The sequence below is a fragment of the Pipistrellus kuhlii genome, unplaced genomic scaffold, assembly GCF_014108245.1.
Source record: "Pipistrellus kuhlii isolate mPipKuh1 unplaced genomic scaffold, mPipKuh1.p scaffold_m20_p_3, whole genome shotgun sequence".
NCBI lineage: Eukaryota > Metazoa > Chordata > Mammalia > Chiroptera > Vespertilionidae > Pipistrellus > Pipistrellus kuhlii.
In genome coordinates, this window is record NW_023425529.1 from 163,082,866 (window position 1) to 163,103,239 (window position 20,374).

The 20,374-nt window shown below is 40.0% G+C and overlaps 1 protein-coding gene across 6 annotated transcripts in view; it reads right to left on the reverse strand.

Moving 5' to 3' along the window:
- The window catches only part of PSD3 (pleckstrin and Sec7 domain containing 3), a 405,289-nt gene that overhangs the window by 252,385 nt on the left and 132,530 nt on the right, over window positions 1-20,374 (reverse strand). The window contains exon 1 of one of the 6 annotated variants that reach the window (XM_045588823.1): window positions 10,992-11,037. The exons of the other annotated variants lie outside the window; for them this stretch is intronic. Coding sequence (XP_045444779.1) covers window positions 10,992-11,022 — 31 coding nt within the window. The 5' untranslated portion in view covers window positions 11,023-11,037. Of the gene's footprint in view, window positions 1-10,991; window positions 11,038-20,374 lie in introns of those variants that run through there. 6 annotated transcript variants of the gene reach the window in all.

Here is a 20,374-nt window from a genome sequence, read left to right on the forward strand (position 1 = left end):
CTTTTCAAACCCTTATTTTGAAAAGGACAGTGAAAAATAATAAAGGCCCCTCATCCTAGAATGGTATACTGACATACTTAGTTTTTCATTAAAGAATGACACAGAACTTCCAATTTGTCCCCCTTTTATGATTCAGTGGTTTTTAATATACTCCTAACATTGAGCAGCCATCACCACTAATTCCAGAACATTTTTTCACTGCCATTCTCCCCAGTAATACACGTATTCATTAGCTGCCACTCCCCATTGCCCTCTCTCCTCAGACCAACCTACTTTCTGTCTCTGTTGAGTTGCATATTCAGAACATTTCATGTAAATGGAATCATCCAATATAGCACTTTATGTTTGTCTTTTTTCACTGATGCAATGTTTTCAAGATTTATTCGCACTGTAGCATGTATTAGAACTTCATTCCCTGTTATTGCCAAATAATATTCCATTGTATAGATAATATATACCAGTCTCTATAGTCATTCAGCAGCTGATGAATATTTATGTTGTTCCAATTTTTGGATTATGAATAATGAACATTTGTATACAAGTTTTTACAGCTACATTTATTTTCAATACTCTTGGGCAGTGGTCGGCAAACTCATTAATCAAAAGAGTGGCAAACCGTGGCTCGCGAGCCGCAGTTTGCTAACCACTGCTCTTGGTTATATACCTAAGAGTGAAATTTCTGGGTTATGCCTAATGTTTTGAGATACGGACAGTCTTCCAAAGCAACTATACCATTTTATATTCCTACCAGCAACATCTGAGGGGTCTATCTTTTTTATTATAGTCATCCCAGGGGGTCCAAAATGGTATGTCACTGTGGTTTTGTTTGCATTTATTTCCCTAGTGACTACATTTATAAACTGGTTATTGTGTATGGAACTTATATCCTGCAATCTTGCTGAATATATTAGTTCTCAGCTTGTTTGTAGATTCCTTAAGACATAGTTTTTCTTCCTGTCTCTACATGATCAGATTATTTTCACCTTTCAAGTACTAATTAAACTTCCTCTCCTTCAGTAAGCCTTATCATTATCACCTCTCCTCCTTACAAATGTCCAGAGAATTCTAGCTGTATATATCATATAGCACATATGTTTGAAATAAACATGATGTTAGCTCATATTTTAAAGCTTCAAATGGCTACTACAATGTTTTACCTATCATGAAGTGTTTTAACAAAACTGTCCACAGTGACCACTGAAGCCATCTGTGAATCTAACACTGAAATGTACTGTCGTGAAATCCAGTCAACAAAGAGAAGAAAAACTAGAGTTTTTTCTTACAGTTCACACTAATATCTATAAAACAATCACTAAAATAAAAACTAGCCCAAAGAAGAGTGAGCACACAAAAAAAAAAAAAAAAAAAAATCAAGAAAAAGGGCTTCCAAGAAATTAATTTACTGAATATCATTTCATTTACCTTAGTCAAGTCATTTAGCCTCTCAGAACATTTCCTTTCCCCATTTTTAAAAAATGATTCTTTATTGTTGAAAGTATTACATGTGTCCACCTTTTTCCCCCATTGATCCCCTCCAGCCTGCCCAAGCTCCCTCCCAGGCCTTCAGCACCCTATTGTCCATGTCCATGGGTTATACATATATGGTCTCTGGTTGATTACCTCCCCGCCACCCACCCTCCCTCGCCTTCCCTCAGATTCTGCACTCTGTTCTACGCTTCCATGTCTCTGGATCCACTCTGTTCATCAGTTTATTTTGTTACTTAGGTTCCACATATGAATGTGAACCTACGATAGTTATCTTTCTCTGACTGACTTATTTCACTTAGCATGATATTCTCCAGGTCCCTCCACTCTATCTCAAAAGATAAGAGATTCTTTTTTTACTGCTGCATAGTATTCCATGGTATGAATGTACCACAGCTTTTTTATCCACTCATCTATTTTTTGCCCATTTTTAATGATCTTCATTAAAATGTATCTTATAATGGAGACAGCAAATGCATAAATTGTGGGCAAATGCTTGTGATGTCTTTATCTTTTGGAGAGTACATTTATTAAAGCTGGGGAGAACAAAACAAGAAAGGGCTTAGTGAGGAGAGAAGCAGCAACAGAGAAAGCCTAGGTGATGCTGCTGTCAGCTCAGTGGAGAGTCAGAAAAAAGGAAGCCTTGGGGACAGGTTCAGGGCTCAGTCTGGGTCAAGACTAGATGCCACTGCCCATTGCTCCCCTGGTTGCAAGTCTCATGGGGACCCTTAGAACTTGGGGGAGAAAAAGCACACCTGAGAAAGAAAGGGGGAAGAAAGGTGTGAGTGTGCCCCCAGGAGAGAGAGAGAGCTTGTGATGTCTTGATATAACAACTTGGCAACTGGTCAAAGGAAGGAGATGAAAGGGAGAAGGACAAAGGCAGAGCCCTGGGTGACAAACAGCCTGCTTTCCCATTCTAACCAATCCTCCTGCTCTAAGTCCACAGTTCTAGTTAGTACTATTAGAACACGTTTTACTTACTGCTTACCTAAACAAAGACTGGCACAGGCAGGGAAAATGAGTGTTCGGGAGGCTAGCTGACTTGATTAAGGTACATGAAATGATATCCAATAAAGTACCCCATGAAAGTTAGGTCAGGACTACATTCCTAGTCGTTAGTTTCTTAGGAATAAGTTCCTGGGGAAAACTAAGAGGCCTCTGAGTTCTCAGACTTTCATTTCTAAGAGCAGCAATGTTACCAAACACGATAAAGAATGGGAAGGAAAAAAAAATCTTCCAGTTGTAGCTTCTGTGTAGAAATAGCCTTAAACCTCATGAGACAACATCAGATCCTTCCCTCCGAATAAGGCGCCCTTTGTTAGAATGCAAGAGCAGTTTATTTTTGCTGTTTGTGTTTCTTGTCACCTCTTGAACTGTCTTTAACAGCAAACTAACCTTCATAAAATTTTAATCCTGACCTTTTTACTTAGAATTTCTGATTCATTCTTTTATGTTTAAAACTCAGGACTATTTAGGATGTTTTAAATACACACAAATTCCTCTTCTCTTACTTTATGGTTTTCTTTCTGCTCCCTTTTAAAACAGGGTCATACTTTCCATTAAATGTCGGTCATTTCCAAAATCCATTCACTCAACTCAGCAAACGTTGATGAATTGCCTGCCTCGTACTGAACGTAGGGGATTCACAGAGAAATGTTGCCAAGGCATGAAAAGTCTGCTTAGCTCGCCCTGCAGCAGATGAAGGGTGTGCCAGGGAGAAATACAGGCACAAGCAGACACAGGAGTAACACAGGCTGCTGGCAATGGTGCAGGTGCGATGGTGAGTGCCTGAGCCAGGACAAGGCAGATCGATGGTGCAAAGGTGCAAGGGCTGCCCCTTCTCCCTCTCCACTCAGTTTCCACACCGTGATCACCTCCTGCCTCTGTCCCAGAACCTCTCTAATTTCAACACGTATCCACAAAGCCACTGCTCAGCCTGTGCCAAGGACTGATACCTAACGTGTTAATGCTTTGCTTTGCTTTCTGTCAGTCTGCATCTATTACTAATGTAAGAACCCAGCTGAAACTGAAATAGCTGTTACTCCTCCAGAAAGTCTTACTAAATTAGTCCTGCCCAAATTTGGTCTGATATATGTGACAAAGGGATTTGCTAAGTATGAAACAAGGAACTTTAGTGCTTACCTAAATATAACTGCACACTAGTAGAATCTGAATTAATAGGAATTCATAGCTTTACTGCATTTATTTTTCCCCTTTAAGGATAGAAAATGTAGTATAAAATGTCTAGGAGGAAAAGGGGAGAGAGAAGAGCTTTCTACACTCATGAGAAATATATATATACTCTTCAGGATATCTATTTATATTCCTTCAGGAGTCATCCTTTTTTACCAGGAATCTTATCCACAGCTTTCTGTATTTGGTCATATTCCCAACAAATGATTTCCTGTTGTTTAGTGAAAATGCTTTTTTTCTATGAATAACTAAATCCACTTACTTAAAATTTTTCTTTTTGTTTAATATACTGAGAAAGAAATGGTATACTTTTGAACATTAAGAAGATACAATTTCAGGCCCGGCTGGCGTGGCTCGGTGGTTGAGTGTTGATCTATAAACCAGGAGGTTACGATTTGATTCCTGGTCAGGGCACATGCCCGGTTGCAGGCTTGGTCCCCAGTAGGGGGTGTGCGCAGGAGGCAGCCAATTAATGATTCTCTCTCATCATTGAAGTTCCTCTCTCTTTCTCTCCCTCCTCTCTGAAATCAATAAAGATATATATTGTATTTTTAAAAAGTTACAATTTCGGGAGTGCTTAGGTTGTGTATTACATAGTTGTCCATGGCTGGAACATGAGGACAGAATCATAATAAAATAAAATGAAATAGAAAAAAAAGATTTCTTCAATATCAAACTAAAAAGCTAATGAACAGCAAAGAAAATTATCAATAAAATAAAAGGCAACATACTGAATGAAAAAGAAATCTGTAAATTCTGTATCTGATAGGGAGTTAATATCTAAAATATGTAAAGAACTCATACAATTCAATATTAAGAAAAGCAAACAATCTGGTTAAAAATGGGCAGAAGTTCTGAAGAGACACTTTTCCAAAGCAGACATACAGATGGGCAACAAATACAACTGACCCTTGAACAATAAAGGTTTGAACTATATGGTCCATCTATATGCAATAAAAAATACTGTAAATGTGCTCTCCCTTCTTTATGGTTTTCTTAATAACATTTTCTTTCCTCTAGCTTACTTTATTGTAAGATAGAGTATATAATACTTGCAACATAATGCATTAATTGATGTGTTAGTTATCGGTAAGGTTTCTGATCAACAGTAGGCTATTAGTAGTTACGTTTTGGGGGAGTCAAAAACTATACGCAGATTTCGATTGTGCAGGGGTTCAGTGCCTCTAACACCCCCCTCCTCCCACTGTTCAAGGATCAACTATACAAGAAAAAAAAAATGTTGGCCGAAACTGGTTTGGCTCAGTGGTAGAGCGTCGGTCTGCAGACTGAAGGGTCCCGGGTTCAATTCCGGCCATTGCAGGCACATTCCCGGTGGGGGGGGTGCAGGAGGCGGCTGGTCAGTGTTTCTCTCTCATCGACGTTTCAATCTCTCTATCTCTCTCCCTTCCTCTCTGTAAAAAATCAATAAAATATTTTTTTTTTAGAAAAGTGCTCAAAGAAATAACCAATGTTGGCGAGGATGGAGAAAAGGGAACTCTTATATACTGCAATGGAAATGTAAATTAGTGCAGTTATTCTCTCCCTTTTCTCTCTCTAAAATAAATTTTAAAAAGAAAATGTAGTATTGATACAGAATAGAATATTATTTAACCATAAAAAGAAAACCTTACCAATTGTGAGAACCTTGAGGCCATTATGCTAAGTGAAATAAGTCAGAAAAAGACAAATACCATATATGCTCTCAATGTGGAATGATAAAAAAAAAATAAAAGAAAATCAAAACAAGCTCATAGAACAGACTGGTGGTTGTCACAGGCTGCGGGTGGGGATGGGCAAATGGGAAAAGAGTGTCAAAAGGTACAAATTTCCAGATATGAAGTAAATTAAGTCATGGGGAGACAATGTTCAGCATGGTGGCTATCTATCTATATATATAAAAGCCAAGCGACCAGAATGACAGAATGACCAAATGACCAGTAGCTATGATGTACACTGTGGTGCTCAACCTCGCACATCCCCTCCACCGCCTGCCAGTCTAGCCCCTATTGGCCCCCATCAGGGCAGGCCAGCCAGACCCCACACATGCATGAATTTGTGCACCAAGCCTCTAGTAGTTAATAATACCATATTGCATATTTGAAAGTTGCTGAGAGCAGATCTTAAAAGTTCTCATCACAAGAAACAAAATTTTAACTCTATATAGTGACAGATGTTAATTAGACTTATTGTGGTGATCATTTCACAATATAGACAAATATTGAACCATTATGTTGTACATCTGACACTAATATAATGTTGTATGTCAATTATACCTCAATTTTGGAGAAAAAAATGTTCGAATCATGGAGAAATTAACTTGCCCTATAATGTAAGCTTCAGAAAGACTGGGCCTCTTCAAAGAATAATTCCAGTAAATGGAATGGGTTTTCTTCCACTCTGGCTAGCAAACTCCTGAAAAGAAAATGGTTGGAGAAAGTAATAATCCTAATAACAAAAATACATGGCAAGTATTCTGCACACTTGGTCACCGGAAGCTGAAATGCAAAGCAAGTAAAAAAGTTTAGCATGAGAGATTCTGAGCAATGGAATGTAGGTTTCCCAAGGGAATATGACTGACATGTCTATGCCTAGAGCCTTCAAGAGAACCACAATTATGAATTTGCTATATACACATTCCCTAGAAATTGGGGCCCATTGTCTTTAAACAAAAGTGTTGTTGTGCTTTTTGTTGTTTTGTTTTGTTTTGTTTTGTTTTGTTCCCACTATAATATAAACTTAAAAAGCAAGATCTTTGTCTTCTATCTTCACCATTATATCCCCAGAACCCAGAACAACAATACCTAGCAAAATGGATATATTTGTTAAATCAATGAATAAATAAAGAATATCCTATCATCAACCAGCAAAACAGTACATATTGGTGCCACCAAGTTCTGTCACCTACTCCCAAGTATAGGCTTGAACAGAATGCTAGAGACTTGGGGGGGTCTTTCTGAACTTTAGAGCTAGTGCTTCTTTCATGTGCTTAGCCAGCCTTTATTGGGGACCAAATATGTGTTAAGAACTGGAAAACAGATCAACAAGGTCAGCATGGCTCTTGCCATGAGGGAGCTTGCAGGCCAGCAACTCCACCTGTACTACGACAGACAGGTTCAGGCGGTGGTAAAGTTATAGGGAGACAACCTTGACCACAGTTCTATAATTCAACATGATCTTACATGAGCTATTACCATTAAGCATAAATTTTTTCAATTGATCATCTTAGTCTCTGGCTGTGCTATACAAGATGGTAGCCATCACCACAGATGGCTGTGAAATTTTAAATTAATTAAAATGAAAGAAAATTGAAAATCCAGTGCTCAACACCATATGTAGCTAGTAGCTATCATATTGCATCACACAGATATGCAACTTTTTTCCACGATCACAGAACATTCTATTTGAAAGCACTGCCCTGGAGCTTTCCTACTCTAAAGTGTGGCCTTGGGGCAATAGCACAGGTATCACCCAGGAGTTTGTGAAAGTGCAGATTCAGGTACTACCCCAGACCTTTCTCATCAGACTCTGTATTTCTAAAAAGAGGCCTAGGTAATTTATATACACATTCAAGCATGAGAAGCACTTCCCCAGAGATCTAAAACAATATCTGGAAGTTGGTCTGACTACGTTGAAATGACTACGTTTTTATTCTAAAAGATAATCTCAAGAGTTCCTACCTCCTAACTGAAAGGTCCAACTATTTAAATCAAAGAGACATCAACTAAAGAAAGCAGAGTCTCTCATTCCTATCAAGAGAAAGGCTTGCTCACTCTGGTCTGGTTTGCCTTCCAAACACTGGGAGATCCTTCTCAAGAGGGGAAGAGATGGCCCCTGGTGTGATATCACCCCTTCTTTATTTTACAGCTCACAGTTAATCTCCCTCACAATGAATGGCCCCTGACTCTACACTTCTGCATAAATGCAGTAATGCCCTGGGTGCTCTCAGCTCCCTAATAACTATCAGTCAGCAAACTAATTCATTAAAACTTACACAATCAGTTAGGATGATAAAAGAACTATAAATTCTTCAGTTATTTTAACACTGGAAAATCTGCAAAAACATGCTTGAGTTCTCTTAACTTGTCAAGAAGGAATTCAATCCCATATAGACAGAAGGATGACCGCTGTCACCTTTAGCCTGAAATTTCATAAAATTAATCAAAATATGGAACAGAAAGGCCCAATTTACAAAGCTAATATAAAAAGTAAGCTATGTAGAACTAAAAATTCTCAGATGCAGTTTAACCTATAAGTTTCTATCATCTTTAACTCTGAATTATTACATAATGGCCAATGTTTTTATGTCTAATAATCAAGAACCCCATCCAGTAACACAGTGATATATGGTTCAGGTTTGCAATGCAATAGACAAAGTTGTATTCAAACACACACAAAGGAAAATAATTTATTCCATTTTTCTAAGCAACTGGGAATATAGTTAGTATGATAAAAGTAACAGAAGGGTGGCCCACTTTGGGCCCCTTTCTTGCTTCCCTGTTGCAGCAGGAAGTCTGTCTATCCCCCAATCAACTCTGTTTAAAAAAAAAAAAAAAAAAAAAAACAAAACAGAAAATGAGTGGAATAATGAGAATGTACTAAATGAGTAACCTAAGAACATTATATTTTGGTACATGATCTTTACCCTACTAAAGGTCAAATTTTGGAGGCTACAGTATGTAGTCAAGGATACTAGCTATTATCTGGCCACTAATAACTCTCCAAAAGCACAGATATTTAAGGCATTTATACGCAGAGGGGGGAAACAGGAGAAGGCCTGCCAACCACTGCACAAGCTATTAGCATGTGCACACTGACTGTTCCTTTAACTAGACACTCTTTCCCGAGTGAGTCATGGCTAGAGCTGTGCTTACCTACCTCAAAATAAATTTCACATACTAATGATTCAGAACCCATTTTTCTCACTCAATTCTAGTCCCTGGGGAAGTGATAGTAGCTTACATTTCAGTCAAGTTCAGAGGCAGCTCTGGAGGCTGAGGAGCAGCCCCACACACAGCATGGAGAAGGTAAAATCAGTGAGAAGGGACTAGTCCCTGGTTTTAAACCGCAGTCTCTGCAATGTGCACTGCTCCTCATCATCTAGTATAAACATGAAGCTGTTAGAGCTGAATTTGAGGCTGTCTTTAAAATCATTGGGGTTTAAAAAATATTTTTACTGATTTAAGAGAGGAATGGAGAGGGGAAAAGAGATAGAAACATCAATGATGAGAATCATTGACAGGCTGCCTTCAGCATTCCTCCCACTGGGGTTCGAGCACACAACCTGTACATGTGCCCTGTGCATGTGCCCTGACTGGGAATCGAACCGCCACCCCCTGGTTCACAGGTCTATGCTCAGCCACAGAGCCACGGCAGCTGGGCAAAATCATTGGTTTTTAAAGCTGGTTTCCTTTTTTTTCAATCAGTTGTTTTCCCCCCCCACTTTTTTCTGTCATCCACCTTTCAAAATGTTTGTTTCTTCTTATCTCTACACCTGTACTTCTCTTTCCAGCTCTATTGCTTCTGATCAGAGTTGCTCCTCTGATTTTATCCATTTTCTACGACTTCTTCCTATTTTGGAATCCACACTTTGAAAAATCCAATTTATTTTTTTCTAGCTTTATTGAGATATAATTGACATACAACATATAATCGACATATCTGTGTAAGTTTAAGGTGTGCAATGTGTTCATTTTATACTTAGAGATTGCAAAATGATTACCGCTACAGTTTTAGCTAACATCTCCATTACGTTACATAATTACCATTGTGTGTGTGTGTGTGTGTGTGTGTGTGTGTGTGTGTGATGGGAACATTTAAAATTAACTCTCTCAGCAGCTAGGAAGGATATAGTAAAATATTACTCATTATAAGCACTCTGCTGAACATTAGATCCCTAGAACGTGAACTCATCTTATAATTGGAAGTCTGTAGCCTTTAATCAACACCAACATGTCCCTATTTGCTTCACTCCCAACCCCTGGTAACCACCATTCTCCCTGAAAAACCCAATTTTAAAACTTCTCTGCTTCACTGACACTTTGTTTTCATTTTATTTTAAAATGTAGACCTTTAAATAACTCCACAATCTTGTTTATAAGTAGGCTTTCCTGCTACAGTTAACATGGACATAGTAGTAATAACATAAATTCTCATATAAAATTTTATATTTTAAAAAATAAAATTGATGTTTCAAACTACAATCTTTTAAAAATCATGAACGCCAAACAGCTGGAGTTCCTAGCACTGATGCTCACTACAGCTGTGGACTTCTCCCAACTGCTGTGTGTCAAGGCAAACGGGGGCAACAGTAAACAACTGCCTCGCTCCGCCTCCGGCCTGTAATAAGCCTCAGCTGATGCATATTCGCATGCATGTTCACATGTTCAGCAAGACACCCACAGTTTTGCAAAGGATTCAGGCTCTAACGTGACATGAGCAGTAATCCCAAGTATATCTGAAAATGCAAATCTTACAGAAAGTTTATAAAGTCAAGTTCCCTGGTGAGAGAGAAATAAATCTTGGATTACTCTAAAAGTCACCCTTTCAATAGACAGGAAACACATGTCCCATATGGGCACCGAGGAGTTAAAATACTTATCACAAACTTCCAGCAGAAAGGTCCTCAGGCCACAGGCTCAAAGGCATGTTTGGTGCTACCCTTCAGCTACATCCCTGGGGCATGCAGGTGGAAAAGCCTTTGAGCTCTTTAAGAGAAACTCCTCCCCTCGTCCCATCGAGTGAGCGCCACAATCTCATGTTTTTTGTAAAACTATGGAGGTAGCCCATTTTCCTCTTTCAATCTATATAATATCAAAATCAGGGTGCAGAAATAGTATGATAGAACTCCGTGTCACCAGGAAAGCTGATGGGGGGGGTGGGGGGGAGGCACAAAAACTAATGAAAGGAAATATATAAAATTACAGGTAAGAGTAATATTCTGCTTTCTATTTAAAAAATAAAAATTTTGGAAAATCCAATGCCCGGTGCTAAAATAAACGTTCCAGGTTAAGGCGAGGAGAGGTCCTGGGAAGAAGCACTCCGAGGGCTGATGGCATCTTCCTGGGGACTGGGGAGTTAAAAGCACCGTTGGCGTGGGCGCCCAGAATAAATGCAGTATGCTCTTCTCTACGACAGGATTCAGCAAAATCTGGTGTAGCCCCAGGAGTCCCCCACTGGGACGGTCAAAAGACAGGACTAGTAAGCAAAAGCAGTCAATAATACAGACGGATCATTTCACAGCAGCATTTTACAAGAGATCGATAGATTAAAAAGAGAGATTTGCCTGCATAGACCTACAAACAGAGGTTACTCACAGAGATTACTGTAGCTCCAGCAGTTACCCATTGATCATAGAAAATGCCCAGTTCATCAGCTTAACGCTTGAGAAAAGTTAGCTAGGAAAAGCAGCCAGCTAATGCAAAATCTGCTGTTCTAGTCAACTGGAAGCAAATTAGTTTCAGGTTTCCTGGCAGCCCCGCTCGCCCTGCACTGCACAGGGTGATGTCAATGGAAGCACTCCGAGCACGGAGCCCGGAGAGGAGCTGCGCCTCAGCCCCTCTCACAAAGGCTGGGCAGCCCGGGCTCCGGCTCGCTCGCCCTCCTCTGCCTCGGCCGCTCTCTACCTTGGTAGCTTACCGAGGACAACCACCGTAGGGCTTTGCTATATTTCTGAAAACTACTTCCAAGGAGATAATTGAGATGACGGGAGGGAGCTTTAATGTAACCATTTCCCCAGTGCAGCGGCGGGAGCCCCAGCGAGGGCTCCGGGAGGATTGTACCATCCTCGGTGACATCAGAGGTGGGGCTGTCATCGCAGTATTATGCAGCATTTTCTGCGATGCGAGAATGACACAGGGAAAGGAGACAGATGGCCTCCTTTGAAAAGGATTTAACTCTCGGGTTATTTAAGCAGAAAAGGCAAAAGTGAATGTGACGCTGGAAAAGCTGCTGTCGGAGGGGAAACAGCCCGCTTGGCCGGTCCTTATCTCGCTGCTAAATGATGCTGCCATCTAAAGTCACTTTATCGATGATTACATTACCGTTCCTGTTATTAGATTAATATTTAATGGGTGACTGCTGTTACTGGGAAGAATGTGTCATGAAGAGATTCACGGTCATTAACGTCTACTTTGAAATAGGATGGCATAAACTTTTACATCGCTAATAGTGCGGTGGATATATGCAACACAATCTCAATACAATCTCAACACAATCTCAATAAAAATACTTGTAAAAACTAATGGTTTCGTAGATGAGAAAAGTGAGGTAAAAAAATAGCCCAAGATTAGTAGCAAAATGTAATACTGGTCCTTAATCTGGGTAGTAGTGGTTAATACAAACATTAGAAATAACTCACCTTCTATAACCTAGATATTCTAGCCAGTATAAAAAGTAGAGGCCAACAACACAAAACAGTTGATGTTTACTTTCATTTATTCCATATTACATTTACCAAGTGCTTAAGAGGTGCTAGAAAATATATTGTTTAATTTAAAATGCACATTTCTGATAAGTAATATAATCAGAATGAAAAGTATTTGTATTAGGTCTAGTAATAATTAATGTCGTTTTCTAATACTTTTTAAATCGAATTTATTTAAACAATACAACAAAATTTAATCAACAATATAGTTGCCGTTGTTTTCTACTACTTGTGCCCAACGCTCAGGAAGCATTTTAATCCCTCTGTTGTAAAATTCTTGTGATTTTGATGCAAAAAATTCGGTCAATGCATTTTTGAGGCATTCTTCATTATTAAATTTTTTTCCAAGAAGAAAGTTTTGCAAAGAACGAAACAAATGGTAATCGGAAGGGGCAATATCAGGAGAATATGCAGGTTGAGGGAGAACTGCCCATTCCAACTGGCGCAGTTTTTCAGCAGTGATTCTTGCAGTATGCGGTCGTGCGTTATCGTGGTGAAGAATTATGCCCTTCCGATTAATCAGCGCGGGTTCTTTTTCTCTTAAAGCTTGGGCTAACCTTTCCAATTGGGCACTATACACTGCACTTGTAATGGTTTGGTTAGATGGTAAAACTTCATAATGAAGAATTCCTTTAAAATTCCACCAAACACACAGCATCACTTTTTTCGCATGCAAGTCAGGTTTTGGTGTGGGCTGCGGAGCCTCATTTTTGTCCAACCATTGAGGCCACCTTTTCAAATTAACATACAGCACCCATTGTTCATCTCCGGTAACAATTTGCTCTAAAAACAGCAAACGGTTTTGACGAGAGAGGAGCAAACTGCAAATTGTGACTCTTTGATTACAGTTGTTGTCGGTCAACTCATGACTTTTGGACTTTGCCAAGTGCACGCAATTGATTGGAAATTGTTTTTTGTGAACAATTTAAAGTTGTTGCAAGCTCTTGTTGGGTAATTTGAGGATTTTGCACCAAAAGAGCTTGAAGAGCTTCTTGATCAAAATTGGACACACGGCCTCGACCACTCTTGTCATCTAACGAAAAATTTCCCTCGCGAAATTTCTCAAACCAACGCTGGCATTTTCTGGCGCTAACTGCATCTTGACCAAGAGCACTACAGATGTTTTTTGCAGCCTCACTTGCTTTTCTTCCTAATTGGAACTCGTAAAGCATGCAGTGCCGAATATGCTCTTCATCCGCCATCTTCTTAGCCCTAGTTTTGCAACAAAAACCAAACCAAACACAAACTTTTTCAAGCAAAACTTGTTAATTGCACTTCACACGTTATGTAGATACCACGTGTTTGAAGGTTATGTCAATACAAGCCAACGCCAAGCAAGATTTTAAACGAATGTTTAAAAACGACATTAATTATTACTAGATCCAATATAATGATTACTAATTAAGCAATTTTATGGTATTAACTTGCTATTTCTACCTGAGGCCCTCTGAATTGGCATCATAATTAGCCCATTTTATAGGTAAGGCCACTAAATCAATCACAAGAGATATATGACTTGTCTGAGATCACATGGCTAAAACTGGCACAGGCAGGCTTCAAACACAAGCCAAGTCCACGCTCTGGGCACTAAGCTATATTGCCTTTTTGGGCTTTCTTGTCAAGTAAAGAATTCTAAAGGAGCATAACTTTCAGGTCTTAGAACCATAGCAGCCAAAAATAGTCACCTGCGAGAGAGACAGGCCCAGAGAGAAGGGGATAAAGTAGGAAGCGCACCTGGAGAAAGCACAGCAGGGCTGTGGAAATAACACCCGGGGACAGAAGCTGAGTGAGTGCTCACTGCTCGTGTGACCCAGGGCCAATGGCTTAATATCTTTCAGCTTATTTCCTTATTTCTGAGCTACAGATTTTTAAGTTATAAAAATGCAGCAGAAGCACACAATCTAGGCTGGTAATCTGGGCTATATCACTTTCCAATGATGTCACTGTATGCAAGTTATTTAACCTCTGATGAGCTCAATTTCCTCAACTGGAAAAATGAAGATAACTAGGGGAGTGTTATAAGGGTTAAATGAACGATGCATATAAATACATAAAGCACTCAGATAGCAACTAGTATATAACAAAAGCTCAGTAATAATAACATTACTGTTAATATAATCATCCTTACTTTTAGTATTATTGTTACTACCAATATTTAGTATTATTTTTAAACTAAAACTGCCACCTTCCTTCCCGTTCAAAAACCTCTTCAAGTGTGGACTGGAAAAGCAGACAGGACAAGCTCCGTTGGCCTCAGACAATCCCTTACCAATCCATGGTCATCAGTTCCCTATGAGGTGAAGCTGCAGTTGTCGGCATGCCCAAAGGAGCTGGTAACAAGGCGGAAAACAAGGGCTTAGAATGGGCCCTTCGGCCACTCCCAAGCTCTCTCTTCCTCTGCCTGGAACCTGGGCGAGGTTAGAGCTGAAGCAGCCGTCCTTAACTGGAGGCATCGCATTAGCAGGGAGACAAAACAGAAAGAGTCCCCACCCCAACCACAGACCTCCTACCCCCCTATCTTCTCCTGCTGAAGAGAAACAAACAGTTCAAGTATTTAACTCAAGTTTTCTATTATATGCAACTCTTCGTGATCTTGATACATAGATATAAAGACCAACATTTCTCTATTATTCCAAAGGCTAATCTTACAGAAGAGCTATTTAGCACAACTTTTCTGTCAAATCCTCTGTGCCTGCATCCTATCCAATGACAAGTCAAAGTCAATGGATGGCCCCAGGGGAAACAAGAAAAGGCAAAATACAATGCTTCCCAATACTTAGTGGCTATGCTATCTTATTACAAATGAAACGAAGAAGGATGGAATGGGCGATAGGATAGCGTGTATAAAGCTCCTCCCTCCATCTGACTTTCAATCTCTACATGGATTCCTATTCCCAACCTGCATGCTATTAAGCTAATGTTAAAAGGAGGGGGGAAAAACAACCTCAAATACATGAGTCAGGTAGCTTAATAAAATTAGGGTTATATTGGCTATGGAACTAAGATGGTTTCCTAACTGCAACTGCTGGTGACCATGAGTGAATAAGTATGTCTTGACTACATAAATGTCTCATTTCCAAATGTCTAGAATGTCACATTAGGCTTGAGTTAACACTGTCTTTGAATGACACCCTAAAACACCATTTCAAAAAGTGAATCTGGAAAATAAACTTGTTACATGTTTTCTCATCTCTCATGAGCTCTACCTCTGAAGACTATGCACACAGAAACACGTCCTGAGTCCATAAATGGGTTAGCAGTCCCGCCCTGAAGTTCTCCATTAGTTTGTTTCATTTCTGAAATGTGATCTAATAAAGCTGCCACTATCCTTAAAGGATAGATAATATTCAGAGAGAAAAACTATTTTAAAAATTCACAAACCAATATGCTGTTTACTTTTCTGTAAAATACAATAAATTGCTTTTCTAGAATTATCACTGACAGATTGAACTGGAGGAAGGGGGAAGAAGCCAGATTTGTAAAATGTACTTTTCATTAAAATTTAAATAAATATTTCATGAATATATTATATGCACCAAATGCAACCAATATTTTTCAATAAGGAAAGTATGAAATTTAAATTATGTATAAAACATTTTGGGTGTTAACATAGAGTCTGTATGGGCTGTATCTTCTTATATTCCGGGTTGATGCTCTGGTACTTGGGGCCTGATCTCAGAGAAGCAGCCCCTCCCAGGATTAGCTATTTCTTGGGCCAGCTAAGGACTCCCCTGAGCATGCACTGGTGATATACACACCAACCAATCTAGGACCACACCCCGCCATCTCTGTCATCAATCGCTCTCACAGTAAGGTAATATTCCAGGGCTCTCAATCACCCCGGGGATGGGTCCTGGACAACTAGGAGCCCCTGTAGACCAGAACCCATGAAATTATTCAAACTATTCATTCCTAAACTTGCTCTGATATCTCCTTTGTCTTACCCATTCCTTCCCACAAAAACGCCATTGAAGGCTGGGCCTTCTGCCCTACACCCAGTGGCCTTACAGGTGGGCCATGCCTCCTGCCTCCAGGGTTCTGTGGGTATAAACTTCTTCCTTCGTGACAATTACATCTGTATCTGTGGGTCTTACCATACCTGATTAAAACAAATCACAGGTACAAATTTCACAGTTTTAAGAGAAATTACTATTCATTAGGAACAAAATTTCAAATCAGTAATGTATTTCTAGACTTTAGCGTCACTAGCACTGTCCCTTTAGTTTAGAAATGACAAGCTGCAGGTAATTCATTGTTATTTGACTTACCCATATTTTCCGGCATATAAGACGACACTGTGTTCTAGTAAAAAGCCTGCTCAGATTGGCCAGAGTCAGAGAGGCGATCTATTAAAAAAAGAACGGGTGTTGCCTCGGAAGTGGGGGGTAGTCTTATACAGCAAATATAGGCCTAAACCTATGTTTTAACTGTAAAAATTAGGGGGTCGTCTTATATGCTGGAAAATATGGTAATGTGTTATTTTTCAAAAAAGTCAAGAAAGTAATACAAACGGGCAAGCAAACTAACTGTTACTCAATTTAGCATGATATTTTAGACTTGAAAAAATGTTAAATATATACCTTTTGGGGATGTAGGTCAAATAATCGAACAGCTTATAATATTTTCTTTATTATGTTAATCTTATACATACATAAAATCACATACTGCATAAAGCAATACTAATTGCTTGCTTTTATTCATTTACATTTTAGGGAGTTTCCCAAGCTCTTCACATGCAATTTGTTATTAGCATCTTTGCTACCACTGGAGTCTCATTTTCAGTTCTATTGCAAGTTCAGTTGGACTTAAGTTGAGATACAGCAATTTTTAACCTTCATGCTGCTGTAACTGGAAATTCTATCTTCACCCACAGGATCTGTCCACTCAGGTTATCTGCACAATATGACCACTTACTGTATGACCTCTAAAAGTCATCTTTCAAAGACGGTTGACTGCAACGCTAAGATCACTTACAATTCTAGGATCATTTCCCCAGGAATAATGACTAAGTGTGTGCGAAATCTTTTCTCTCTCCCCTTTCTAATCCATCTTAGTAATCTCTAGAAGCATCCCAACTAGCATCATCTGTGGTTATTTCAAGCTAATGTATTTTCTCCAAAAAGTTCTTTGTTATTCAAAATAATCAGCACATCCCTAATACAAAATCAGTAAGAACTTGAACATGCGACCACTCCCCCTTTTCTGATGACTTTTTAAGGAAACCATCCTTAACCTTTTTTGTGGGTAGAGAGGTTATTACCTCCTTTTCACACATGAAGAACAGAGAGTTTAAACCACCAGGCCAATGCACAATTAAAAGAGTAAGTAAGAAACATCCCTCAGACCCAGGTTTAAAAAAAAGAAAGAAGATGGAAGTAATTGGCAGCCCAAATGTGAGTAATACAGAAGAACATAAGGAAACAAACAAAACCAGTATTTCACTGAGCTGTACTTACCCATAGTTTTGAGAACTTAAACTTTTTCCCCTTATTAATTATTTATAGTAACTTGTTTACAAGAGTACTTATTCTTATTAATATGAACTACGTAAACATTATTTTTAACAAATACACAAAATGTGATTTAGTAATATAATTTAGTTACCATTGAATAGTCTGGTTATTTCCAATATTATTCTAGGTAGATTCTTATATTGACAACTAGCTCATTAGAATTATGCAGGATGTAATCACAATAGAAGCCCCACTGAGCCAAATGAAACCTGTAATTTGCATCAGTTTTATTCAGGGCTCAAGCCCAATGTCACTCAGATACCAGGAAGCACAATGTCAAACTACAAGGTCGTTTGAGATGCCATACAAGCCTCAGGTTGCATGTAATGGGCAACGAAATGTTACAGTCAGTGGGGAACTGTTTTCCTCATCTGTGGGACCCAGGATAAAACCAGAACCCATGGGTACCGGCACAGCACAGGAGTTGAAGGAAAGCAGTCTTGGGCTAAGGGGGTGAGCTGAGGGGACCTTCTCCATACCGAAAGGTAAAACTTGAAAGCAAATGCTAGGAAGAACGGAATCTTCCTCAAAGTAGAAAGCCCATCAGAATCAAATGGCATGTCAGTGGGCAACTGAAGTTGGCCCAAGAGGCCCAGAAGCTGCACTCATCGGACGACTCCTGGCTAGACTTTAAATCAGGATTATTCCTCTCTATTCTATAAACCCTTTTATGTATTTGCTGTCCCTTCTTATTTTATTTTGTTTGGAAGAGATTCTGTTCAAAAGCTCTCATCGTGCACCAAGGGCGCCAGAGAAAAGCGCAATGACCCACCTCTCCGGGGGTCCCTGAGGGCATCAGGGCCAGGGGCAGGGAGGCAGGGCCAGAGCCGCCCTAGACCCGGCCCCACAGCACAGCATGAGGAGGACAAAAAGTTTCCTTTGGAAGCTCCCTCTCCCACTGGCTCCTGTGACTATACCTTGTCCGTGTTGTGTGTCCCTCTTCCGCCATTCAGCTGTTTCCTGGGCCTGTGGCACTGCTTTGCCCTTTAATTATAAGCAGCACCAAGTATTGATTAGTTCCCAGCCCACTGCTCTTCTCACTTAGCATTCTCTGCCTTCTAAAATGCACGCTTGGAAGAACTACCTGTCAGCCCACAGACAGGCTGGTAGGTGGCAAACATATTCTAAATGAGTTAGTGCTTAAAATGCTGCTTGGCTTACAGGAAACATCTGCTAAGAACCACCTGATATCACTAGTCCTCCTGGGAATCAGCCTTCACTGCATTACCCACCATGTGTTTTGGGCACGTAATTTTGCCTCTCTGAGCCTAAGCTTTCACCTATTACTTTTAAAATCTCATTAAAAGTCACCTTTTTTCCAGTCTTTAGTACTCACTAAAATAAAAACCTGCAATTAATTTTGATTCATGACGAAAACAATTAATAGCTGCAGGCAAACAAGAGGTTTAGCTCACAGGGTTGTTATACTATTAAAGTTGGAAAGGGCCTGTGAAAAAGTCCCTGAAATCTACAGGATGGTATGTGAAAGTGAGGCTCTACACCACATGTGTCAAACACAAGGCCCGCAGGCCAAATTCGTCCCGCCAGGCCTTGCAATGTGGCCCGCACCGCGCTGTCATCACTGCACTCCGCTGCGTTTCCATCACAATGACAGTTTATGACTGTTCAGTAAACCATTCGGCCCGCGATTTAGGCTGGATTTTAGATTTTGGCCCCTTCTCTGATTGAGTTCGACACCCCTACTCTACACTGACAACTCCAGGTATCCAGACCTGACATCCCCGATTCCAGTCCACCTCACACTTCTGTTGAGTGGGACGTATCCAGGAGGTGGAAACGACAATAAATGAAAAGAAAAGATGTCGATGATATAAATCAGGAGGGAAAACTAGATAACTAGACCAGTTTGCATCCTTTTAATTAAATACAAGAGTGAGAAAGCCAAACACACACAAGAAAATCTTACCAAGTCCAGTTAAAGGTCGCAAGGCCATATTCCTATCTGTCTTGACAAAAGGACCCCTCGATTTATGATTATGACAACTTTCAATAATGACAACATCTGAGAAACTTACGATAATGACAACATAATAAGAAAAAGTAAATAGTAAACCACACCTAGAAGCAGCTCACATACAATGTAGCTAGCTGCACTGGAGCGAGGTCTCAGGAGTCTAGAAAGATGTGTGTCTCGTGCTAAGACTGGAATGGAAGGATCCGAGTTTTCTATGATGGGCTAACTGGAGCCTCTATGACAAGGGTGGGGAACGTCTGGCCCGTGGGTCATATAAGGCCCACAAAACCATTTGGTCTGGCCTTGCAAGGAATTAGGGGTGAGTTCATTAAATATTTGACCAAATATAGCAGGCTACATTTTAAGTTGATAATTCTGTATGGCCCAAGAATGATGTTATAAATATCCAAATGGCCCTTGGCAGAAACAAAGGTTCCCCACCCCTGATCTATGCTTAAGAGAGTCGCTGGATACTCTGCCCCACACTTCTCTCATAGACAGGGATCAAGTCACCGCCAGCAATACCCCGTGAATTACTACCCCTTATTTCACCACGCGGGCCCACTGCCCTCGCCCTGGGAAAGGCACTGCCAGGGGACGAGAGCGTGCACCGAGAACACAGACGCTCTTTCCTGGGATCCTGTCTGAGGCCTGAGCACCTAAGGGCCTCTCTGGACTGTGCCTACCATCCCTGAAAGTTGAGTCTGCCCTGAAAAGCAGAGAAAAGGCAGAATCAGCACTTTCTAACTATCTGACAGATGTCTCGTGTTACACATTCAACATGTC